The sequence below is a fragment of the Aquila chrysaetos genome, chromosome 10, assembly GCF_900496995.4.
Source record: "Aquila chrysaetos chrysaetos chromosome 10, bAquChr1.4, whole genome shotgun sequence".
NCBI lineage: Eukaryota > Metazoa > Chordata > Aves > Accipitriformes > Accipitridae > Aquila > Aquila chrysaetos.
The window spans coordinates 37,781,220-37,804,890 of record NC_044013.1 but is presented as its reverse complement, the minus strand read 5'-3'; the positions used below and the strand labels follow the sequence as shown (position 1 = coordinate 37,804,890).

The 23,671-nt window shown below is 59.0% G+C and overlaps 5 protein-coding genes across 7 annotated transcripts; 3 read left to right on the top strand and 2 right to left on the bottom strand.

Annotated features, from left to right (window-relative positions):
• Positions 1-95: 95 nt before the first annotated feature.
• Positions 96-5,656, top strand: VTN (vitronectin). The gene is made up of 9 exons (XM_030028824.2): positions 96-287; positions 2,102-2,251; positions 2,729-2,848; positions 3,151-3,468; positions 3,575-3,714; positions 3,987-4,143; positions 4,267-4,416; positions 5,006-5,278; positions 5,468-5,656. The coding sequence occupies exons 2-9, from the start codon at positions 2,191-2,193 to the stop codon at positions 5,584-5,586; spliced, it is 1,338 nt and encodes a 445-aa protein (XP_029884684.1). The 5' UTR covers positions 96-287; positions 2,102-2,190; the 3' UTR covers positions 5,587-5,656.
• On the bottom strand, positions 4,686-10,328 carry KIF12 (kinesin family member 12). Its single transcript, XM_030028813.2, is given in 19 exon segments — positions 4,686-5,697; positions 5,699-5,779; positions 5,781-5,869; positions 6,050-6,186; positions 6,306-6,442; positions 6,520-6,603; positions 6,710-6,893; positions 7,080-7,360; positions 7,440-7,544; positions 7,669-7,787; positions 7,878-8,013; positions 8,253-8,344; positions 8,560-8,695; positions 8,784-8,918; positions 9,056-9,131; positions 9,306-9,427; positions 9,510-9,588; positions 9,724-9,789; positions 10,119-10,328. Coding segments are annotated over 19 exon segments (2,211 nt in total). The 5' UTR covers positions 10,199-10,328; the 3' UTR covers positions 4,686-5,625.
• Positions 10,329-10,789: 461 nt separating this feature from the next.
• On the top strand, positions 10,790-11,571 carry SEBOX (SEBOX homeobox). The gene is made up of 2 exons (XM_030028836.2): positions 10,790-11,098; positions 11,264-11,571. The coding sequence occupies exons 1-2, from the start codon at positions 10,820-10,822 to the stop codon at positions 11,510-11,512; spliced, it is 528 nt and encodes a 175-aa protein (XP_029884696.1). The 5' UTR covers positions 10,790-10,819; the 3' UTR covers positions 11,513-11,571.
• A 1,011-nt stretch (positions 11,572-12,582) lies between these two features.
• TMEM199 (transmembrane protein 199) lies at positions 12,583-15,333 on the bottom strand. Of its 3 annotated transcripts, none has more exons than XM_030028834.2 (6): positions 15,110-15,333; positions 14,960-15,033; positions 14,793-14,882; positions 13,540-13,623; positions 13,134-13,246; positions 12,583-13,019 (listed from the first exon to the last, which is right to left on the bottom strand). In XM_030028834.2, the coding sequence occupies exons 1-6, from the start codon at positions 15,279-15,281 to the stop codon at positions 13,001-13,003; spliced, it is 552 nt and encodes a 183-aa protein (XP_029884694.1). In that variant the 5' UTR covers positions 15,282-15,333; the 3' UTR covers positions 12,583-13,000. The 3 variants fall into 3 exon arrangements, with proteins under 3 accessions (XP_029884694.1, XP_029884693.1, XP_029884692.1); XM_030028833.2 differs by having other exon boundaries at positions 13,587-13,623; positions 15,110-15,321; XM_030028832.2 differs by having other exon boundaries at positions 12,583-13,246; positions 13,587-13,623.
• A 60-nt stretch (positions 15,334-15,393) lies between these two features.
• On the top strand, positions 15,394-23,478 carry POLDIP2 (DNA polymerase delta interacting protein 2). Its single transcript, XM_030028830.2, is given in 12 exon segments — positions 15,394-15,617; positions 16,135-16,216; positions 16,912-17,009; positions 17,854-17,950; positions 18,423-18,498; positions 19,100-19,207; positions 19,441-19,577; positions 20,603-20,629; positions 20,815-20,940; positions 21,346-21,425; positions 23,004-23,094; positions 23,096-23,478. Coding segments are annotated over 12 exon segments (1,116 nt in total). The 5' UTR covers positions 15,394-15,447; the 3' UTR covers positions 23,120-23,478.
• Positions 23,479-23,671: the final 193 nt, after the last annotated feature.

The following is a 23,671-nucleotide window of genomic DNA, read 5'->3' as shown; positions in this document are numbered from 1 at the left end:
TTCTTTTTTTCCAGGCCAGACGTGCTCAGGGCAGAAATGCTTTGGACGCTTCTCGCCTGTGTTGGGAGGAGCAGCTTAAATCCTTGGCTCCAAAGCCAGGTTGTTGCCAGCTCAGACTGAGACTTAAATTCAAGTTGATGTTTTGATGCGACAGAGTCGCTTTTAATCCTCTCTGAATCCACTACGCAGGGACAGACAGAGGAAAGGGACATTAGCTCACAGCAAAGGACAGTAAACAAGGCATCCCGAGCGGCACAGGACGGCAGGAGAGGCTCAGCATAGAACCGGTAAGGATTTTCCTGATAAATTATTATTAAGCAGGGGTAATGATATGGGCTATAGCAGTGCAGCACAGCAGAGCGGTTTGCTACCTCGGAGGAGGCTGCTGCCTGGGGAGGGCAGGATTCAAACCATTCCCTTAGGCTTGTCCTGACAAGCCCAGAGAGCTGCGCTTTGCTTTTAGTTTTGCTTTGCTTTGCTTTTTGAGAGGGGTTTCCAGCACTAGCAGCCTGACCTCTGGGAATGGCAGGGATTCCCAGCCTTGCCCCGGGGGATCAGCCCCATCGCCTGAGCTCTCCTCCTCGCTGGCTCTGCTCAGCCCTTGGCTGCAAGGTCTCCCCAGGGCCCTGTTACCCCAACCAGCCCCTCTCCCGGCGTCTCCTCCTGCCATGCTTTGAGCACAGCAGCCCGGGAAGGGCTCACCGAGCCTTCGTGGGTCTGCGGTTGCCAGTGGTCAGGACCCTGGAGCAGCAGGAGGGAGCTTTGTCTCAGCCGATCAGCAAAAGCGGCTCAGACACTGCCCAGCCCTTCTCCCCCCAGCCTCCCCACAAGCCTGCACCCTCTCAGGGCACTTGTCCCCCATGTTTGATTCAACAGGGACAGGATGAAGCTTTAGTGCAACGCTGGGCTGGTGCTTGCACCCGGGGACGCCGCCAGCCCCACTATAGCTGAGGCCAGGGGGGAAGGAGGGGGGTGACAGGGCTGCAGGAGAAGTCCTGCCCCAACAGTCCATGTCTGGTGGCTGCCCTCGGCTCACCAGGGCTTTCCAAGTGGAAATGCCTTTCTCACCACCAAATCAAAGCTCTTTCCAGCAAGGGTGGGAGCGGCCAATGCCGGGAACTGCCTGCGTCCGAGCTGGCAGAGGCGAGGCCTCTGGAGAAGCGGGCACCCTGCTCCTGTTCTCTCCCTGACTATTCCATCACTTATTAAAGCCCAGAGCTGCGCCGCTCCTGCCCCGGGGCTGGGACAGACCTCATGGATTTCCTGCCCCAGCAGTGCCACGGCAGTGGAGGCAGCCAGAGGCAGTAGCTCTGTAGCCTCGTGTGCGTTTGCTCCTTGCCCCTCATTAAATAAACATCCCGGAGTTATCAAGAGCTGCCAAAAGAGCTGAATCAACATTAATTAGTAACCAAAAAGATTGGTCAAAAAGGGAATGATGGGAGCAAAATACACAGGCTGTTGTTTGTCTACAGCAGTGAAAGTGCAGAGGGCTCCTGCTCTCCTTCCCTCCCGGCTGCTCACCTCTGGCCCCTGGTCCCCCATGCACAGAGGTGGCATCTGCCCCATCCACAGCCACCCTGCCTTCGGGCTCCCCAGGTCTGCTCCCAGCCTTGCTGACATTGAGAAAGCCGAAATCCCAAGAACAAGCCCTCCAAAACGGTGACATTTTGGGCAAGCAGAAGCCCAGGGCTTTTCCCTTTGCCCTCTGAGCATCGCTCCCCCATCCCCTCTCGTTAGGGTTTTTGTCTTGCCAAGACCAGGCTGGGAAAGGGCCTGCCCTTGAGATGGAGGCTGGGAGCTTTAATACCATGAGGTTTGCTATGAAATAAGTGTGGCAGGACCTCAAAACTGGTTCCTGGCTCTGGCCCGCTGTGCCTTCCAGCTCTCTGAACCAGTGCCCAACCTGCACCCGGACTGGGAAGGCTCTGGTAGCAAAGGCACAGCCAGTGGCTCTCAGAGCTGCCTGCACGTGTGGGGAGCCCCGTCCCCCCCAAACACACCCGGCTCGATACGGACTGCGGGGGATGCTGGGTGGAAGAACGTCTCTGCCCCTTTTCCCCTGCTCTGACCTTGGCCTGTTTGTTTTCTCCCGCTGGGGCAGGCTGAGCAAACAGTGGATGCCGGGGCCCCGGCCGCAGCTGCGCTCCAGCCCGCACAGTCGCAGGAGGGCTGCGCTCCCGGCCGCCCAGGATGAGGCTGCTCTTCCCTGCCCTTGTGCTGGCCCTGCTCGCCGCTGCCCGTGCTGCTGAAGGTGAGCCGGAGCCGGCCAGCCCTGCACTGGCTGCCTCCCGCTTGCAGCCAGGGTGGGGATGGAGTGAGTGCGGCTCCGGGGCTAACGGAGGGGCTGGGGAGGGTGAGGAGGGGACCAGGTGGTGGCTGTGGCCACATTGGCTACACCTTGCAGCGTGGGGAGAAGGCAAACAGGCAGCACAGGGGTATAAGTGGTGCCTGGGCAAATCCCTGGCCGTCCTACAGCTGGACTGCCAGCGTGGAGCTGGGACCCCGGCACAGCCTGGTCCATGGCTCCCATCCCAGCAGGACCTGGGTGGGAGCGGGGAGAGGTCCTGCTGTAGCCCCTGGTGATGGGGTTGACCATGGAGAGGTGGGGTCCCCCCAGCCGGGACGTGCCCGTGTTTGCTTTCACCCCTGGAGCTGGGCTGGGGGGGGAGGCACTGGCCCCACTGCCCACCCACGTTACTCCTCCTGCGCTGGCGGGCGGCTTTTGCAGATTCCTGTGCGGGCCGCTGCGAGGATGGCTTCGACGCTCAGCGTAAGTGCCAGTGTGACACCCTCTGCGTGTACTACCAGAGCTGCTGCAGCGACTACTCCACCGTCTGCAAAGCCAAAGGTACTGGTCCTGCAGCCGCCCTCCCAGCTGGGGCAGGGGCTGCCGGGCTGGCCGTGGGTGCCTGACACTGCAGGGGCTCGGAAGGGTCCGTGCTGGGTCAGGTCTGCACCCACCTGTGTCCACAGAGCCAGGATTTGGTGCTCAGGGTGCTGCAGCACCAGGGATTTTTGGCAGCTGGCTCGCTGCTGCTTGCGGCATGGGGTCCGTGCAAATCCGTATTGCCTGGGAGCAAGCGGCTCCTGCACCCAGACCCCGTGGGAGACGCTCAGGGCTCCCCCGGACCAACCTGCTCCCTCCCACAGTGACCCGGGGAGACGTGTTTGCCTTGCCGGAGGATGACTACCTCGACTACAACCTCACCGTCGACTTTGGCACTGTAGCGGGTAACGAGGTGGCCCCCACAGAACTGCCCACCTCCCTGTTGCCGGCGCAGGCCACGCTGGAGAGCAAGCCGGACCCCGAGGAGACGCTGACGGAGGTGCCTGTGCAGGTGGTGCCCAGCACCACGCTGGATGGGCTTGGGGAGCACGACCCCGTGGAGGAGCCTGAGGAGCTGTGCAGCAAGAAACCTTTTGATGCCTTCACCGACCTGAAGAACGGTTCCCTTTATGCTTTCCGAGGTACCTCGGGGACCTTTCCTGGGCACATGGGACATGCTGCCGCACCGTCACCCTGTGCCGGCGGTTGCGGTCCCTCCTGCTGCTCTCACCTCCCCTCTCTCCCCAGGGAAGTACTTCTATGAGCTGGACGAGAAAAGCGTGCGGCCCGGCTACCCCAAGCTCATCAGCGACGTCTGGGGCATCGAGGGCCCCATCGATGCAGCCTTCACACGCATCAACTGCCAGGGCAAGACTTACCTGTTCAAGGTGGGCAGGAGCCTGACTGCAGGGCTCGGGGTGCTCCTGGGGTGGCCGGTACAGCCCCCCAACCCACCCTGGCCTCACCCTGGCACCCTCCATGCATGCACACACACGGTGGCTGCCAGATATCTCCAAATCCCCGCGGCTGTCCCGGGCCCCAGGCAGCCACAGCCTCACCACAGGGCTTCCCAGCATCTACTCGCTCCCCTGGGCAGACCCGTGCCTGGAGAATGCTGCACCCAGCCCCCTGACCCCCCCTCTGTCCTGCACCCCCCCAGGGCAGTCAGTACTGGCGCTTTGATGACGGAGCCCTGGACTCCGGGTACCCACGCGACATCTCCGAGGGCTTTGAAGGCATCCCGAACAACATCGACGCGGCCTTCGCCCTCCCCGCGCACAGCTACCACGGCAATGAGAGAGTCTATTTCTTCAAGGGTAAGGGCAGCTGCGCATCCCGGGCAGAGCCTGGCATCGGCGACCGTGGGCACGACACCCCTCTAACTACTGCTCCCCCTCGAGTACGCGTCCCCCAGTAATGCCCCGCGCATCTTCTCCTAGACAAGTACTACTGGTCCTACGACTTTGCCCACCAGCCCACGCAGGCTGACTGCGAGAAGTCCTCCCCCTCCGCCGTGTTCAACCACTATGCCTTCATGAACCGGGACAGCTGGGAGGACATCTTCCAGATCCTCTTTGGCGGCAGGATGAGTAAGGGCTGGGCCAGCCCCGGGGGAAAGGGCTGGCGGGTGCCCACATTGATGGGGTGCGAGGGGTGCAGACACCCAGGGAGGAGGGAGCGATGCCTGGGAGTGCAGGCAGGCTGGATGATGGGCCATGCTGGGCAGGAGCCCAGGCTTTGCACAGGAACCACCCCCCCAGGCCACAGCTGCATCTCCCACAGCATCCCAAATCCCACCTTCTGCAGCCCTTATGCCCCGCGCTACCGAGCCCATCACCAGCCACCTCGCACCACAGCGTCGCTGCTGGGGAGCGTTTATTCCCACTGGAGCTGGAGATGCCATAGGAAAACCCCAGCCCCAGGAAAGAGAAATGAAAGATGGAGAGGAGGAAAAGGGGCCTGAGCAGCACAGGGCTGATCCCAGACACGGGTCGGCCAAGGGGCTGCTCCCAGCTCTGCCTGGCCCATGTCCCCGTCACGCATCCCAGCCGGGCTGGGATCCTTTGGAGCATCCCTGTGGGTCTCGGAGCGGGTGCTGGGGGGGCTGCCTGTGGGGCTGGGCTCAGCTCACCCCCAGACATTGCTGCCCCTCTCACTCACCCTCTGCCTCTTTGCCAGCCGGGGCGAGCAGCCCACGGTACATCAGCAAAGACTGGCGGGGGGTGCCCAGCCGGCTGGACGCTGCCATGGCCGGCAGGATCTACGTGGCCTCCCAGCAGCCGCGGAGGAGGAAGTCTCGCCGCCAGCGCAAGAGGTACAAGAGCCACCGGTCACTGAATTTGGGTTTCTGGGGCTGGCTGCAAAACGACTCCGACTCTGCAGGTGTCGAAAGCGACTGGCTGTCGGGCTCCCAGTGTGAGACCCTCCAGAGCGTCTACTTCTTTGTAGGAGGTGAGTGTGGGGCAGCGGGATCCGGGAGAGATGCAGAACCAGGGCTGCCGGGGCAGGGGGAGGTCTCCTCTCGTTCCGTGATGTCCCTGAGCTCCGGGATGCAGTGGGAACCTTCCCAGCCGAGGGCTGGCAGCTCCCCGCAGCTCTGCCCCGCGGGCAGTCCTGACAGCCATCTCCCCTTCCTCCCAGACAAGTACTACCGCGTCAACCTGCGCACCAAGCGTGTGGACCTGGTGCAGCCCCGCTACCCCCGCTCCATCGCCCAGTACTGGCTGGACTGCCCGCAGCCCGGGGAGGAGAGCACCTGAGAGGGCTCCGCCAGAGCCGCCCAGCAGCACAGACCCTAGCTAGACAGAAATAAACTGCGAGTGCCGCGCAGGCTGGAGAGCCCCGTCTGTCCCTCCATCCATCCGTCCCGCGGTCTGCGCGGTCCTTGTAGTCCGAGATCCCCGTGCCCCCGAGAGCTGTGGTCGTCCCCCCAGGTATAACAACTGTGCGTGGGCTGTGCCAGATCCCTGCTGCTGGTCCGGTTCACGGCGCAGCTGCGGCTCCTCAGATCTGCTCCGCCAGCCAGTCCGGTGCCTCTTCCCACTGGAGGAGAGGGACGGTGCCGGCGGCTGCCAGCCGGGAGCCACCAGGGTCAGGTCTCCAGCGTCCCCGGGATCAGGTCCACAGCCCCATGCATGAGCAGTTGGGCTCCGGCTGGGTGCCCGTCCCCGAGGGACCCCATCTGAGGCACTGCCTGGCCCCCCCCCCCGCTGCCCTGCTCACCTCTCGGCTCTGGCGATCCCGGCCACGGCGGTGCTGAAGGAATGACCCTTCCCTCAGGGCTGGGACGGCGCTCGGGACCTGGCAGCTCCCGGGGGAGTGGGTGCCGCTGAGATGAGCTCCTGCTCCTGCCCCGGCTCCTGCCGTGAGGACACGTGAATAAACCCCGACCCGCTGCCCCACCACCCCCCGTAACCCCAGGGGCTTCCTGAGCTGCAGCTGATGCCCAGGGCGGGTGGCCTCAGGCCCCGGCTCTCACCGCTTCCCCTGGTGCGGCTTCGGGTGCCCGGGGAGCTGATGGGAGCTGGGAAAAACCGTGTCCTCCTGGCCGGGCGGCAGGATGCCAGCGCTTCCCTCGGGGGGGACTGGTTGCGGCACGGGGGGCCCTGGCAGCACCTGGGGGGTGAGCAGAGCAGTCAGGCTGCTGTGCCGCGCTGTGCCACCCCGCTCCGAAGAGACCCCTGGGGCCATACCTGGGACACGATGGCATCGGCCGGCCCAGGGCAGCAGTGAGGGCACCCCGAGCAGCTGGGGCGGCCGGAGGCTGGAGGCAGCTTCTGGAAGAAGGGATAGCAGCGGGTGGGTGGTTTGTGCATCCTCACCCTGCCGTGGGCACAGCCTCGCATGAGGATGCCCGTGGAGCCCGGGGACCCCCACGCTCACCGGCAGCCGGGGGCCGGAGGCGGGTGTCGCGTCAGGCTGCCGGAGCCTCGCAGGGCGGCCAGGGGGGACACGGGGGGTGCGGGCACTCCGGAGCGGGGGCTGGCTGTCACAGGAGCTGCGGGTGGTTCTGCAGGATGGGCCAGCTGGGATGTCACCGCTGGGGTCTGGGGACAGCCGGGGCTGCCTGGGGAGCAGCGAGGGAGCAGGGCAGGGCGCTGGCAGCCTCCGAGGAACCTCCGAGCCCTGCCCGGCCCCAGGGAGTCCCTAGGAGAGGCTGGCTGACACAGGGTGCTGCCCGGCCGGGGGCTCTGGCTGCCGCACCGGTCCCTTGAGCCCCTGCTTATGGGTCCTGTGCATGCCCCCCCCATACCTCAGCTGCTCGTTCTCCACCACAAAGTCCCGCAGGAGGCCGTAGAGGCTGGGCCAGGCTGGGGCTCCCTCCTGCCCTTCAAGAGGGGAGCGATGCAGCCCTGCGGGGCCGTACCTGCCTCCCCAGCCTGGCCGTGCCCCTGTCCTTGTGGGTGTCCCAGGGACCTCCATGCTCCTTGTCGGCACCCTCGGCAGGCACAGCTGCTGGCGCAGGGAGAGGTTTTCCAGCTGCAGGGCGTGGATTTCTTCCTCCAAGGTTTGCAGCAGCTTCTCCCGGGACACCTGGGAGCGCAAGGGGGTGGTTCAGGGGGGTCCCAGCAGCGGGGCAAAGCACCCTGCCCGCAGCCCCTGCCTGCTATACCCTGTTGGCCAGGGGCCTGGTGGTGACCCTCCGGGCACGGCTGGCGTAGTGCAGGGTGCTCAGCGTCTCTGAGAGGCAGCGTGAGGATGGGGAGATGCAGGCGACCTGCCGACGAGGAAGAGCCGCAGGTGAGCTGCCAGCCAAGGGGTCACCCGTTCCCCTCCACGGGGCAAGACCCTGGCCCCCTGCAGCTTCGTGCACCCCTGCCCAGCCTCCTCCATGCGCGTACCATCAGGGTGATGCCTGAGCCGCCCAGGGAGCGGGCCAGCAGCCGGGTGAGCTTGCTGTCCCGGTAAGGGATGTGCATCCGCTTCCCTCGGGGTTTGGCCAAAAGAGAGATGCAGTGTCCTGCGGGAAGATGAGCCACAGAGGGTGCAACAGGGTTCTGATGGGGACCAGCAGCTTGTGCTCCCATGGAGGGGGTCCCCCGACTCTTACCCAGTGCCAGGAGGCTGCGGTTGATGTTGTTGGCCTCCACGGAGAGCTCCCCACTGGAACCGGTCTCCTTTACCCTCTCGCTGCCAGCCAGGTCCACGAAGCACAGTGTGCCCTGCTTGCTGGGGCAGGCGCTGGGCTGGGGGACCAGTATTGGGGGAGTGATGCTCTGGCCCCCCCCCCCACACCTTCCCTGTGGCCCACCGCAGTGTCCCAACCCCTCCGTCTGGGATCTGGCTCCCTGCTGCTCACCCCACCAACGCATTCTTGGGGAGGAGGATGTGATCCCCCCACCCTGGGGCTGTCTGCACCCCCAAGAAGAGCCCCGGTCCCCCCCCAAGCCCTCCCCCCTGTGCCCAGCGCAGGACACGTGCTCACAGCCCGGCTGCGGACGTGGATGGTCAGAAGAGCGTGGCTGCGGCTCGAGTGCCTGTTGAGGGCATGTGCCGAGGTCCGTCGTCTCTGAGATCCTGCCAAGGGAGGATCGAGAACTGCAGGGGGGCACGACGGCCCGTGCCCCGGCACAGCACCCACTGCCCACCCCCCGCCAGACACGAGCCTGCCTGGGCTCTGCGGCAGGATGGGGAGCTGCCCCTCTTGGCTGCCATCGGAGCCCCACACCAGGTCCGGCACCCCCCCAAACATGCCCCTCCATGGCCCCAGCCCCGCACCCGTGGCTCAGCACCTTGCAGGAGCAGGTCAGCGATGGCCTCCAGGCTTTCGAAGTCCACGCTGAGCTGGTTCTCCACATAGAAGCCGCAGGTTTTGCTCCACCGCAGAGGCAGGGCACGTGGTGGCCCAGGGCTCAGCAGGTCCCGGACCTGGGGGGGTACGGCGGAGGGGAGGCACTGGGGAGCGGGGGCACAGGGTGCCAGCGGGGTCGGGCTGCATGGCCGGGCAGGCACTTACCTGCTCGTTGTAGATCTCCAGGTAGGAGGCACTGAGAGCCAGATCAGAGCCACGGCTCCGGCTCTGCTCCAGAAGGCAGGCGAAGGACCTCTGCATCAGCCCCAGCAGCCCCGGGGCCGCCGGGCGGCTCTCGCTCTGCAGAGATGCAGGGAGGATGAGCAGTCACGCTGCTTTGGCACCCACCTCCTCCCACCGCCCCAGCACCCACGACCAGGTGAGAAGAACCTGTCCCACCAGCTGGACCAGGTCAGGCGGTGGGGATGGCTTTGTACCTGGGTGAGGGGTCCCATCAGGGTGTAGGTCTTTCCCGAGCCGGTCTGCCCAAAGGCAAAGACGGTGCAGGAGAAGCTGGGGAAGATGCTGAGCCTCAGGCATGGCCCCAGGTGGTGACACAGGGATGCCACCTCCCGGCACGGCCCCGGCAATGCAGACCTGCCAGTAAGGCCTGGACTGGTGCAGCGCAGCGGGCACGGGGTGAGCCAGAGGGCTGGGGTCCACGGGGGGGGTCTCGCCGGGACTCACCCGTCTATCGCCAGCTCCACCAGCTGCCTCATCCCGCTGCCTTCGAACACGGCCTCCTGCGAGGCTCCCGCGTCGAACACGGCGCTGAACCCGAAGGTGGCATCGTGCCTGGCTGCGCTCACCTGGGAACAGGGATGACGGTGGCTCAGGGGGTGCCGCAGCCCCCCCCCACCCCGATCCCCCCAGTGGGGAGGTGGCACTCACGTGGACGGTGCCGTCACCGAGGCTGTGCACAACCCGCCGGTCTCCTCGCCGCGTCTCTGTGCAGGTAAGTGGCCGGACCCTAATGGCGGAGGGGGAGTGGATGGGGACACAAAGGTATCGCTGCATGGGGAGCCCCGGGAAGCCCTGCTATGCCCCTGCCCGGGGCAGGAGGGTCCCCAGCGCGTCCCCGAGCCCTTTGCGTCCCCTCCCTTACCTCAGCACCACTCTCAGGCGTGTGTCTCTGCCCACCACGGGGCCCTCTTGCTTCTCTCCGGGGCTCCTTTGGGGAACAGAGGGCAGTGGGGTGGTGGGTGTCCCCCAGCTGGGGGACCTGCCCACGGGCACCCCAAGGGCTGGGTAGAGGGGCCCACGGTCGCGCCGTGCTCGTGCCATCCTCCACTCCCCGCTGTGCCCTGGGGCCTGGCAGGGAACAGAGCGCAACTTCCCCCCCATGTCCCCGCAGAGGGACCGTCCTGATCCCCGCCCCCCCCCAGCCTTTCTGGGGTGCCAGCCCCCCGCCGGCTGTATCGGCCGGGTGGTCGCTGCCGAGGCCCTGCCTGCCGCAGTCCTGGGGTGGCCTCCGTCCCCTCCGGCTCCCCGCCGACTTACGGTCTCTCGTGGCCCCATGGGAGCGTTTTAGGCCGTGTGCCCGACTGGGGTTCCCACTCCTGCTCTCCCTCCGGCTCCATTCGCCCCCCCCCCCCAGCACCCCTCGCTCAGGGTGCCCGCAGCACCCGGCCGGTCCCGGCGGGAGCCACCGCCAGCCAGCCTGGGCTGCCCCGCACAACAGGTACCACCGCTCCGGTTAAACATTGACCGGTGCCAGCCCCGTGGGAGAGCGGCCACCGCACGGTGGGGGACGAGGCGGGGCGGGGGGGGGGGGGGGCAGGCGGTGACACCTCGGCCCTGGGAACCGGGGAGGGGGTGCAGGGACCCCCGGGCTCCTGCACTTGCTGGGGGTCCCCGACCCACTGGCCCCCGGCGCCCCCTCCTGAACCCTTGGATCCTCACGGGGCCCACCGTGCCTCGACGGTGGGGGTGGGATGGGGTGGGGGGAGACCAGTACGGGCAGCTGGTGGGATTACTGGTCCCCGGGGATGCTGGGGGAGACCGTCGCCAGAGCGGCCGGGGCTTTCGGGGTGCTGCCATCGGGGGGTCGCGGAGCGGGGACCGGCCCCGGGAGCCGCCGGGGAAGGACGGGGGGGGGGGGCAGCACCGCCCGCTCGGGGCGGTCCCAGCCCGCCGAGGTCGGGGGGGGCTGGGGAATAAAAGCCGGGGCTGCGGCAGCTAGACCGGGGGAGCCGGGCAGGATGAGCGCGGCCCCGGGCACCTCCCGCACCCCCCAGCCGTTGCTCCGCTTCCCCGACGGGGCGGGCGGGCCGGGCGGCGGGCGGGCGGTGGGGGGGGTCCGTGCCCCGGGGCCGTGCCCCTGCCCCTGCCCGGGGGGGCCGCGGAAGAGGCGGAGGACCACCTTCAGCCGGGGGCAGCTGTCGGAGCTGGAGCGGGCCTTCGCCGCCGTCCCTTACCCGGACATCGCCACCCGGGAGCGCCTGGCCGAGCTCACCCAGCTGCCCGAGGCCAAGATCCAGGTGAGCGCCGAAAGGGCATCCCCCCCCCCCCTCCTCCTCCGTCCCTTCCTCCCGGGGCCGGGACCCCCCCCACCTCTTCCGCGGGGCTGCCCGGTCTGGTCGCCACCGGTGTCTGTCTGACACTCGTGTCGTCCCCACCCCGCTCCCCGACCCTGCCCGGCTCAGGTCTGGTTCCAGAACCGTCGCGCCCGCAGGATCCGCAGCGCCAAACCGGAGCCGCCGCCGCTACCGTCGCTGCCACCGCCCGGGGAACGGGGCTCCCCCGCTGCACCCCCCGACGGCACCGCCCCGGGACCGGCCCCTGCCCTGCCTCCGCCGGGAGCCCGCAGCCCCACTCGGGGCCTCCCCACATCGCTGGGCTCCATCTCCGACCTCATCTACAGCGCGGCCATCACCAACCTGGGCGAGCCGTAGCCGTGGCGGGGACCTCCCCGGCACCAGGGACCCCCCCCCGGCACCGAGGACCCCCCCGGCTTAGCGCCACGATTTCATTAGGGTGTGGAATTACTGCCGGTCCCGAAGGTCCCGAGGATGTCATCCAATATCCTAAATGCCGGTGCGGCCGTGGCGGGGCCAGCTCCCCATCAGCCCCCTAATACCGACTAATCTTTCGGAAAAAAATACCTTAATCTGAGGCCGTATCCGCAGATGATTGTGGCGCGGCCGCCCCTAATCCGCAGGCACGTTCGCAGGTGCCGGCAGATCCCCCCTGTATCGGATATTAAAGCGTGTTTGCAGAGGGGCTTAGCTGCCATCAGAGCATTAATCACCGTGTCCGGCCCTGGCAGGGTGCCCACCCGGCAGGTGTCCCGGTCCACAGGGCCCGACGGTGCCAGCCTCGGCATCCCCTCCCCACCGCGGATGCACCGAGCTGGCTCCGCGCTCTGCTCCGTGGCACCCAAGAAGCCCCCGGGGCTCTGCGTTGAGGTGCTTCCCCTCCCCTGGGGGGGGAAGCTGGGCACCCTTTGGCAGGGGAGGTAGAGAGCCACGCAGCCCTCGCTGCTCCGTCTGCCGGCGGGGGCCCTGCCGCATCCCACGGCACGGGCAGGCAGCTTCGGCTCGCGCTCCTCACCCAGGCACCGACAGCCACAGGGCTGCGGGTCAGGAGATGTGGCAGCCCCTGCGTGAGGACGCCGTACGAGCTACGTGGAGCTGAGCTGCTGCAGACAAAGCCGAACTGGGTGCCAACCGCAACATAGCTGTGCCGGATGCCATCATCTTCCTAAACTGGAGGCGGAAAGCGCTCGCCCCCAAACACGAGCTGGGTCGGGTGCTGCCATCCGAGTCACAAGGGAATAACACTCTCCCAGAAGCACGTGAGGGAGCAGGCAGGAGCAGCGAGGGCAGGCAAAGGGAGGTTTTGGCAGGAGCAGGATGCGGGATGCAGAGGGAGAGGGAAGATTCACAGCTCTCGGCAGTGTCTTTTAGATGCCAGGTCGGCATTCCGCATAGCAACAGACATCTCCCGTCAGGAAGGAAGAAGGTTGCAAACACACAATGTTATTTATTTCCAGAATAAAAGGACAGCAACTTCGCAGGAGAACGGGAATGGTGGGAGCTAACGCCCCTCTCTGTGTTGGGGTGGTGAGAGTCCACAGCTGTTCCCTCTTCTGTTCTGCAGCTGCAGGATTTTTAATCCACGATTCATTTCAGGAACGTTAAGGAGCGGGGAGCAAAGGACAAGGCCTGACGAACGCAGCAGCCTTCCCGCTAGCAGGAGCAGGTACAAACAGATGGTAGAAGATAAACCTGCCCCAAATTAATGACTCCTCGGGAGGGCAAAAGCCTCCAGCACGAGGGCCGCAGTTCACAGGGACGCGTGCGATTATAGTTTCCCAAGGTCCCCTTCAAGGGTCCGCACCATTACATACAGCTCGGCCAAGCCAACCACCGAGGCCACAATTACCGCTGACAGGACACGCTGGGGACACAAAAAGAGAGATAAGTGACGCTGCGCGTGCGGTCGAGCTGCCGCTCCTGCCTGGCCAGCCCAGAGCGTGCCACAAGTGTGCTCCAAGGCTGCGGGCTCACTCACCGCCGCGGTCTCCACGAAGACGTACTGGCTGCCCAGGTACGTGCAGGCAAAGGCGGCCACCACGGTGACAATGAAGTTGAATATGGTGATGACAACGGCTTTAACAGAGCGAACTGGAGAGAAAGGGGAAAGATGATTGTGCTTTTAGGTAAGGCTTGGAGAGTAGCGCTGGGGACAAGCTGTAATCCTGCTAATGGAGCCTGCCTGTGGCTGCCTCAGCTGGGCTACAGGAATATTCGAGGATTCACATGCTTTATGCCTCCAGAAATATTTATAAGAAGGACCAACAGGCTGCTCCTTTACTCGAGGAACACTTTTGTGCATTAAAACCTTCCAGTGAGATATTTGGAGAGGGAAGGGCTGCCTGATATCAACAGCTAGTGATGCGACAGTTTCCGTGACTGACCTGTAAGTACACACTGCCAGGTGTCAGCAGGACAGGCAGCCACTCACCTTGCCTCCCAAATTCAGCCAACGTCCCATTCATCTCCTAAAAGAAGGGATTAGAACAACTTGTGATTGGTTGTATTTTAATATTAACTGCATAATAAAAGCAATGCCAATGCCCTATCCTGTCCCCAAGACTCAGAAGTTCTGGGGGGGGGGCCCTGGCAGCGGTCGGGTGGGCTGCGGGCATTTCTCCGGGTTTTTGCTTGTGTTCTGATTCAAGGATGTTGAGAGGGGATCATTTCTTATCAAAGCACTTCCCAGCGTGTGAGCGTTTCCTTGCATGTGGGTTCTCTGCTGCAGGTTTGTCTTTAGTAGAGACACTAAAGGGTCTCACCTTGTCATCCGTGTTCAGGCAGCTGGCAAGAACTAAACGTTGTAAAGCTCTGCACGCTCTTTGTCAAATCGGACGTGGTTACACAATTTCAAACACCAGATACTAGGCAGGGGGAGGCAGGGAAGAACGTGATGAGCACACAGATATGGGAATACTCCTCTACTTCTCCACTGTTTGAAAGGAGCATTGCTGTCACTACCCAGCTCTGCTAAAACCACTCTGTTTCACAGATGAAGTGGCTAAGCTTGACAGAGAGAAAAGCAGATCTTCCCACAAGAGTTATCGCAACAAGAGGATATGTGCAGGGTCTTAAACGCACAGGGGTGCACAGGGAAGCCGGATACCGTGTGGGGGAGGGGTAGCAGGATGGGATCACAAGGAATGCCAGCAGGAAGGGATGCTGGCTTGTTCAAACGGTCACTGCCAAAAGATCTCAGCTATTCCTGGGAAAGAACGAGTGCCCAAACACTACCCTGTTTTTTCAGCTTTTACCTTGGCAGGAATGATCTCATTTTAAAACTATGAGGAAAATCTAGCCATTCAGAAAAAGGCAGCACAGATACTCCCAGTAAAACATTTACCGTAGGTGCTCAGTCTCCCAGATCAAAACCCGAGATCTTTGGCACGGTGAGCTGTTCTATAAGTCAGCATCTCTTCTACTTCACCATCCTGATAGCCCTGTCCTACCTCTGCCCTCAACACCGTACCTGTTGTCCCCGTGCATTTACAGCATGCACTCCTCAAGTCCCTGCCCACATTCCCTCTGTACTGCACTCACTCTACGGGGCAAATTTCCTTTGCTATCTGTCAGCTTGCTAACGGCCGCGCTTTTGAGGAACGTATCCTGACAGCAGGCGATGCAGTAGGCCCCTCACCTGGCCGGTGATGTTGCGGGTCATTCGCCGGTACTCCTCGTTGGCCAGCTTGGCTTTTATCCGCTCCAGCCGGGCCACCAGCTCGGGGTTCTGGGGGAAGAGCAGAGCCACCGTGAGGGCCGGCGGCCGCCACCGTCCCCCGCGGCCCACGCCCGGCCCTCACCTACCCGCGGCGGCACCGGCACCTCGGGCAGGTCGATCTCGCTGCCTTCCAGGAGCTCGTGTAGGTACAACGGGGACCCTACGGGTGGGGGACGCGACGGTTAACGGCGGTGCGGCCGGTCGCGGCCCGTCGCGCCAGGGGCGGCGCGGCCTACCTGCCTCCCGCAGCGCGGCGTGCAGCCTCCGCAGCAGGCTGAAGGCCACCAGGGCGCCTTCGGAGGCCAGCGCCGCCTCCAGCTCGGCCCGCAGACCGGCGGGCAGCCCCGCCAGCTCGCCGCCTTCCACCGCCTGCCGCAGCCGCCGCCCGGCCCGCACCGCCGACGCCATCTTGCCCGGCCGCCGTCGCCTAGGCGACGCGGAGTGCCATAGAGCGCCACGGCGGGCTAGAGCGGCGCCGCCCGCCCTGCGGGGGCCGCCGGGAAGCGGAGGTTGGGCGGAAGGGTAAGGCGCGGTGCATTGTGGGCTGGGCGGCGGGGTCGGGCCCGGCCGCGGGATGTCGGGCTGCGCGGCGCGGCGGTACGTGGCGGCGGCCCTGAGCCGGTGCCGGGCCCGTGGGCTGCCGCTCTGGGAACCGTCCCCGGTCCGTGGGCTGCGGCCCTTGGGCGCGGGGGGAGCCGCGGCCGTCCCGTTGCTGCTGCCGCCGAAGCGGCACCTCTCGTCGCGGTGAGGCCTGCGGGGAGGGGGGGGGCTGGGCCCGGGGGGCGGTTTAGGGGTGTTGGGGGGGGGGTAAGGGGGTGTGGAGGGGCTGTCGGGGGGTTGGGGGCTGCGAGGGGGTTGTTTGGGGTGGGGAGGTGGGGTTAGGGGCTCTGAGGGGGTGTTTGGGGTGGGTGTGGGGGGGGGCTGTTGGTCATTGGGGGGGGACTGGGAAGGGGTTGGGGGGCTGTCGGGGTGGCTGGGGTAGGGATGGGGAGGGGGGGATTGGGCTAAAGGGGCAGCTGGGCAGGGGGGTGTCCAGGGCGGTTGGGAAAGGGGAGATTGGCAAAGGAGTGGGGGGCAGGGAAGGTTTTGGGGGACTGGGCACCGTAGTGCATAGCGGGGTCCCCGGGGGGGCTGCGTGGTATCCAAGGGAGGTGCGAGGCTTCCAGCGTGGCCAGCGCCTGGGGCTCGGGTGCTGTGTGCCACCTGGCCCGGGGGCTGGTTCAGCCCCTGCACACTCACCAAGCTACCTCTCTGCTCCTAGAAACCGTCCGGAGGGCAAAGTGCTGGAGACCGTGGGGGTGTTTGAGGCACCGAAGCAGCACGGCAAATACGAGACGGGACAGGTAAGCGGTTCTGGGGAGCGGAGCTGACCCTGCAGGCTTATTCCGCAGAGATCAGGTAGCCGAGTGATTTACCCGTAAGGAGGCTGCTGCATTGTAGTAGAGGGCCAGAAGTTTCACAGTTCAGTGCTCCTTGTCTCTGCTGTGTCTGCAGTTTGTCAGTCATCTGACAGTAGCAAGTTGATAAGAATCTGCAGCATGACACAACTGTTCCTACAATGGCATTTGCTCCTCTGGCCTTATTTAAGGGTTTTCTCCCTCTAGGAACAGAAGACACAATCACTGAATTTGAGAAATAAGAACAAAAGTTGTCATTTCTGTGCTTGTGCCTCGGAGATCTGTTTCCGCGTTCCTGAGCGGTGTCTCCTGTGCTGGTCTCCTTTCTGCACTTCTGCTGTTCTATTACTTTATTACTGGTTTAGTCATTCACTTTTATGGGTAGAGATGACATGAATTTCTTCTCTCATCCCAGACTGTTCGTGTTCCCTCTTTGTTTCTGCTCTGGGTTTGCACAGTGGTGGTTCTCCCTGTATTCCCATCCCATGCATTGATACACTTTGTAAATGTTTCTAGTTTTACCTCAGTTCACAGGTTTTTTAAATACTATCAGAAAAGGGCTTTTGGCTTCATGTTTTCTGTTGTGTCTAAGTTGATTAAAGCTTGCTGTGTATTCAAATGCAATTACTTGTTCCTTTCAGCTATTTCTTCACAGTGTGTTTGGCTATCGAGGAATAGTCCTGTTTCCCTGGCAAGCCAGGCTTTATGATCGAGATGTGGCTTCTCCTGTTGCAGAAAAGTAAGGATATATTCTGGTGTATATGCTGTTGTACTGTTACATTTACATTTTGTATCGAGTTTCCTGGTTGGGGTAAACAAGTCTTTTTAAGGAGGACAATGGTATGGGTCTGTTTTGCTTGAATGTAAACTAGAAGAGAGGTGCTTAAAGAAGAGACATTGCACGAGTATTAATTTTGTGTTAATTAGAGACAGGATGGAATTATGAAGGGTGAGAGTGTACATGAAGGAAATAAAAACATGCCAGCAGCATGATTTTTTTTTTTTTTAATTATAAAAAAACACCTTTGTGTTTTCCTTTTTGAGTTAGGTCTAGGCTCCTGTGTTAAAATTGCAGGCTGTTGCTTCTGTAGATTGCCAGTGAGTTGGATTTGTCAGCTGGCAGCTGACAGGTTCAACCCACTAGGCCAAGTTCATCCTTCTTGTGGACTGAGTCACTGTTCACTTCTTTCCCCTCTTCCATCCATTTTCCCCCGGCCTATGTTGGAGGTGTGCTGGGTGAGTGTGCATGAGGAGTCGGGAAGTAATGAGGAGTAAGCAGAGAGAGAATCAGAGGGCAGTAGAAATACCCACTCCAAACGGGAGACTGGACTGAGCAGAAGGAACTTCTGAGTTGTCTGAAAACAGGGCTGTTGTGCCTGTGACAAACACCGTTGATTGTCATCTTGGCTCATCTGTCGTTGTGTGGGTGGCTGACATGAGTTTAATTTGGATGGAACTGAATGATTACAGACTGCGAAATGTATTTGAAAAAAAAAATCATTGTTTGTGCATGTGCTTGGTCCTGGTAACAACAGTTTGCTGCCATCCTGTGCTTGAGCTCAGTGTTCTGCTTTTCTTTTTAGAAGCGAGAACGCGGCAGGCCATGGTTCCAAAGAGGTCAAGGGCAAAACGCACACTTACTATCAGGTGCTAATAGATGCCCGGGATTGTCCACATATAGTAAGTAACCAATAATCTTGGTATTGAAGCTCACATATCTTCTTCTCTATGAATGGTTCAGATGGACAGGCACTGAAAGAAAATGGCTCTGATGGCTAACTTGATTGTTTAGAATTTTAGGACAAATTTGTTCTTCAAGTCGTATTTTCCCTGAGAAAGATAATCTGGAATGTCATATGACTATTTTCTGGATCATGTTTCCCCTTTCCAACCTCACTTCCTTATCCTGTTGGCATTCCTGTTCTGTTGCACGCGGGTCCTTATGAATGTGGGTTGCAGCACTGAAAATGGTCTTCACTTGTTTGAGTGCAGAATTAGTCTAGAGGAGTTAAAAGGAGAGATGTTCTGAAGTGAATTGGTTAAATAAAATAAAAGTTACACACTTTAGAAACCACAATAGTAAACTGAAATATGGCTGGAAACTGGCCCACAACAATCCACACAGAAAAACATAAACCTTCCTTTTTCTCAGTCCCAGAGATCACAGACGGAAGCAGTGACGTTCCTGGCAAATCACGATGACAGCAGAGCCCTCTATGCCATACCAGGTGAGTAAAATGCGCCTGTACCCTCTGTGGAGGTGTGGGTTGTCACGAGGTGAGGTCAGAAGAGTCACCAACAGTCAGCTTCTGCCAGTGAAGCAGCAGTTCCTACAGGACATTACTGTAGTGGATCTGTCTGTGGTTTAGGGCTGTGCTAGAAACAACAGAATGACTAAAGTACATGAAGCCCTTTTGGATGGATGGAAGTTGGGCAGACTCTGATCAGACATAAGCATGCCTACTTTGTGCTCTTGAGACATAGATCCCATACGCATACCCTGTTGCATATGGGCTATTCTACTTTATTACCAGGACAGCTAGATCTCTTCTTGTCCTTTGCATTTCCTGCCCAAAGTCCTTTTGTGGCAGTGCAGTCACTTCCCAGGCAGTGTGACTTTATCAGAGAAATCATTCTATGGAAGAATCTCACTGAAGAACACTGCCAAAGGTTATAACTGGCCTGTTTTCCTCCATGCTTGCATTCTTGGCTGCTGCTGCCAAAATCCTTTTCTTGACGTCTCAGTAGTGTGATCCATTTCTCCGTCAGGACACTTCTGAGCTGCTCTTCACTGGGGAAGTTCAGTGGCTTTTGGGGTTTCTTTTTCAGGTTTAGACTATGTAAGCCATGAAGATATCCTTCCCTACAGCTCCACTGATCAAGTGCCCATCCAGCATGAGCTCTTTGAGAGGTTTCTCATGTACGACCAAACAAAAGGTAATTTCTGGCTTCAGAGGGAACTCTTCAGAGCCAGATGCTTGAGGTACTGTATAACAAGTACCCAGAACCCATTGTCTTAGATACGGCGTAAAAATTGTGGTCTTGTTTGGGTTTTGTTACAGGAAAGCCTCCTTTAAATGATTTTTGTAACTATGTGAAAGGAGTTGCTTTGAGAGGAGAGCACTCTGGATACAGTCTCCTCATAAACTCTCATCTTTCCCTCCCCACAGTTCCACCTTTTGTAGCAAGGGATACACTGTGTGCATGGCAGGAGAAGAACCACCCCTGGCTAGAGCTTTCTGATGTACACCGAGAAACCACAGAGAACATCCGTGTCACAGTCATCCCTTTCTATATGGGCATGAGGGTAGGTCTGTGTTGCATGTCGTTGTGTTAGTTCTGCGATCTGCTTAACTTGCATGTTTTTCTAAGACCACTTTACTGACTGAAGGTACTTTCTGCTTACTGGAGAAAAGACTTTTTAATCACAGTTGCGATTTCATTGTCACGATATCCAGCAGAGGTATGAACATGAAACTGTTTTGTCATATGTTTTTGCAGAACAGCTCCTGCACATTGGCTTTTGCTTGTTGTTTGTAGGATGGGAAATACCCTCTGCTGTTCTGCAGAACTCTGTTAGCAAGATATTTAGGAAGGCTTGTGAATTGATTCTTTACTGCCTCAGTCACAGATGGGTGTGTGCGTAAGGGGGCACCAAGGCCATCTGCCCTGTAATAACAGACATGTCTGTTATCCTGCCCAGTGATGAGGTGCTGTGGGTATCTACCCCTGTTTCCTGGCTCTAATGTGGGTTAGAGGGTTTGGCTAAAGCCTTCTGGATTTAGCTGATAACGATTTGCTCTTTATAGTGTAAGAACTTCATGTGGACCATCCAAAATAATGAGGCTCCGATAGACTTCTGAGTGGGAGGGCTGGGAATTACCGCAGCAGTTTGATTTCCAAGTCCAGACGAGCACAGCTGCTGGGGAGTCTGCGCCGTGGCAGGTGGACGTTTTGGTGTGGAATTGCAACTTCTGTGGAGCCCAACTGATGCTTGTCCTAACCTTGTCAGAAAAACAGGTGCCCGAAGGCAATGAAACGGGTGTTTCTAGATCTGTAGAAAGTGCGTAATTAACATGGAGATCAACCCTCCGTAGTCACAAGATCCTTGCAAATCTCCCACCTCATGATTACATGTCTAGAGCAGAACCAGTGCCAGGCGGTAACTGATGGACTGCTTCGGAGAGCAGCTGTCTTTGTGCTCATGTGAGTTGTCTGCGTCAATCTGGCATGGAGCGAGAGCCCCTGTGCTTGTGCTGTGCTGACAGCTGAAGAGGTTTTGGCGCTGAGCGTTGAAGGGCAGCTGCTAAAGTCTTTTGTTTCTCTTGACAGGAAGCCCAGAATTCCCATGTCTACTGGGTAAGTGCCTTTTGTTTCACGAAGCAGCTAAAGGGAAGGAGTTTATTTGCTGTGGCATCATTGCTGTGTGATAAGCTCTGAGGGAGAGTAGCCCTTGCCTGGCAACTGTTTCCCAGTATCGGCTATGGGTTATCAACTGTTTGCAGCCGATTCCAGTTTGTGATAACAGTCTTTCTTCTGTCCAGTGGCGCTACTGTATTCGCTTGGAGAACCTCGACAGCGAAGTGGTGCAACTCCGAGAACGGCACTGGAGGATATTTAGCTTGTCTGGCACCTTGGAAACGGTCAGGGGCCGTGGTGTTGTAGGGAGGGTAAGTATCGTGTAGCTTCTCTTGGGAAGTGCAGCCCTTTGCTGGAGTCTTCTTGCTTGGGTTGATTTGCCAGTAAATTGCTTAGTGGGCAGTAGAAGTAGATGGAATAGGAAACTGGTAATGAAAAAAATCACATAAGCTTTTCATCTGAACTGAAACTTCACACGGAGTATTAGAGAATGATCCTAAATGACTGGTAATGGAAAAACTGGAATAATACGTGATTCTGGCATTACTTGCTGGGTGAGTTGTTTGCTGTGTAATTGGTAGCGATGCTCAGGTGTGGATTTCTCTGATTTTCTTCTTGCTATGTGAATACAAAATATGAATTTCCTGTTGACGCCTGTCTGTAAGGAATGTTAAGATCCGTTGCTGATGCAGAGTGGTCTCTTCTTGTCTTCTCAGGAGCCAGTTTTATCCAAAGAACAGCCGGCATTTCAGTACAGCAGTCACGTCTCCCTGCAGGCATCCAGTGGTCACATGTGGTAAGAAGCACTTATTACTGCAGTAGTGATTTAGATGTAGGACCCCACAGTGCTGAGCTGGGACGCAGTTTGCAGTCTGGAGTTATGGCTGAAAGGTGGGTGGAATTGGACTGGACAGGACAGGACATACTTGATAGTTAAAATTTTTATGAGCTTCTCTATAGCAGTATTGCAGTGAGCGAGAAGATGATCTATTGATTCTCTGCACCAAGAGAGGTTCCAGGCTAATTTATCCTTCTTCTGTGGTCTATGCTAGACTGGATTTGCAAAGACATGAAGCGGTTCTCTTGTCATGTTCTGCTGTACTCAGTTTCTGTCCCTTTCAGTCCTTGGTGCAAGAGGCAAGGCTTCATGCTGGTGTTTCCCTAGGCAGCAGGGATGCGTGAACTGGTATCCTCTCTTTGGAGAGGTCTGGGCTTTGATTCTATCCCTGCGTGAAGCTGTACGGTTCTGTTTCCACGAGGAATTGGCACGTGGGGTTATTCCCAGTTTAGGCCAGATAAGGCCTTCAGCCTAATTGGTGTTGCAAGTCCCCCCTTCCATAACTGCAGCTAGGAAAGTGCTCAGCTGAGTTGTTGTTTTGCTGTGCTGCAGGGTTCAAGCAGTTTCCCTCTGTTTGCATTTCAGATGGGTTAGCACACTTACTGTCATCTCTGTGTGAACAAGAAATGCACAGGCACCTCTTGCCTTCTCTATGACAGGTCTTTCTAGCTTGCATTTTTTGAGTAAATCTGTTTTGGAGTTAAGCTGCATTGGAACTGCCTTTGAGTTGGGAAAAGCAAGAGAGCAGCTCTGCCCGTAGGACATACCCTTGTTTTCCACGTTAATGCATTTTGAATTGCCTGAATGCATGTCCTGGGGAATAAAACCAGCTCGTTTAGTAGTTTTTCACTTTCTGTCTGCCTCCTGAAGAGAAAGAGACAAAGGTTCTGCAGCTCAGAAGCTGCTCAGTTCTACTTCTGGTGTTTGATTGTGTCGTCTCCATCATGAGAACCTGTTAGTTTATCTCCATGATCCTCTTGCCCGTGTCGTGTTCTGCAGTACATTTGTCTGTAGTTCAGGGCAGTAAACAAATTATTTGTTTGTACAGGGACAGGCAGATTCAGTTCCGAAATACCCTTTCTGAAATGCAAAGCAGAAGCTATTCCAAATTACATCTGTGATGGGATTTTGTGTTGTTGTAGACTTCTTAACCAGTGGAGCTTCTGCCAAGAAATACGAATCTGAGTTTAGTGTAATCGGTTTGTAAAAATAGCTCGGATGGTTCTGTCTCCTGTGGGGTGGGAGTTAGGTAAACACTGCCGCAGATGCGTGGAGGGCGCTTACCTCCTGGAGGCTCCCATCATGACATCTTTATTCAGGAAATGTATATTAGAGATGTGATGTAAACTGCCCAGGAGTCTTCCAATAAATGAGTCATCTTGGCAGGCAGATGTACTTGCTGCTGGATGGGCCTTGCAAATGCAGCCCTGGAGTCCCTGTGCAGGATATGGAAGAGCTCGTGTCTTACCTTCTAGCTGATGATTCCTAGCTGTGTTCGTCCCTGGCCTCTGCGTGATCTCTGCCATTATTTTGCAGGGGTACTTTTCGATTTGAGAGGCCTGATGGCTCCCACTTTGATGTCCGAATCCCACCCTTTTCTCTGGAAAGCAACAAAGATGAGAAGACCCCCCCCCTCCGGCCTTCACTGGTAGAGCAGACCGAGTGCTGAGACCCACAGAGACCTGTGTGTGTTGTAGACCTTTGCCTCCCCATTATGCTGCAGCCAAGAACATGGAGCTTTTAAACATCTTAAACCATTTTTGTTTTAACTGTTGTCTAATGGGGAGGCTTTTTTGAACTTTAATACTGGCTCTCTCAGGCTGCTTGTAAACATAAGCTGTGTTCTAGTTAACCCTTCCCTTTGTGGCACCTGCTGGGGTTGGAGCTGGGGGATGTAGATCTGTGCTGCTGCAGAAGACTGGCTCCCTCAGCAGGCCTGGACCCTTTCCAATGTGTTGTGAATTCTCTGCAATGTGAGGTTTCTCTAATAAACTGGCCCTTCCAGTTGCAACCAGTCTTCCTTTATAAACCAAGGCCTAGGCTTTGCATCCAGCCTGCCCCGGCTTGTGCTCCCCCTTGTCCACATGCGAAGTGGAGTCAGTCCGGATTTCTTGCTGCTTCAGAAGGCAGCAGTGATGCTGGTTTAGGGAGCAGGAATGTGAGCTCAGCCTTCCTGCAATGCAGCTGCTTTCTGGGATTTAGCC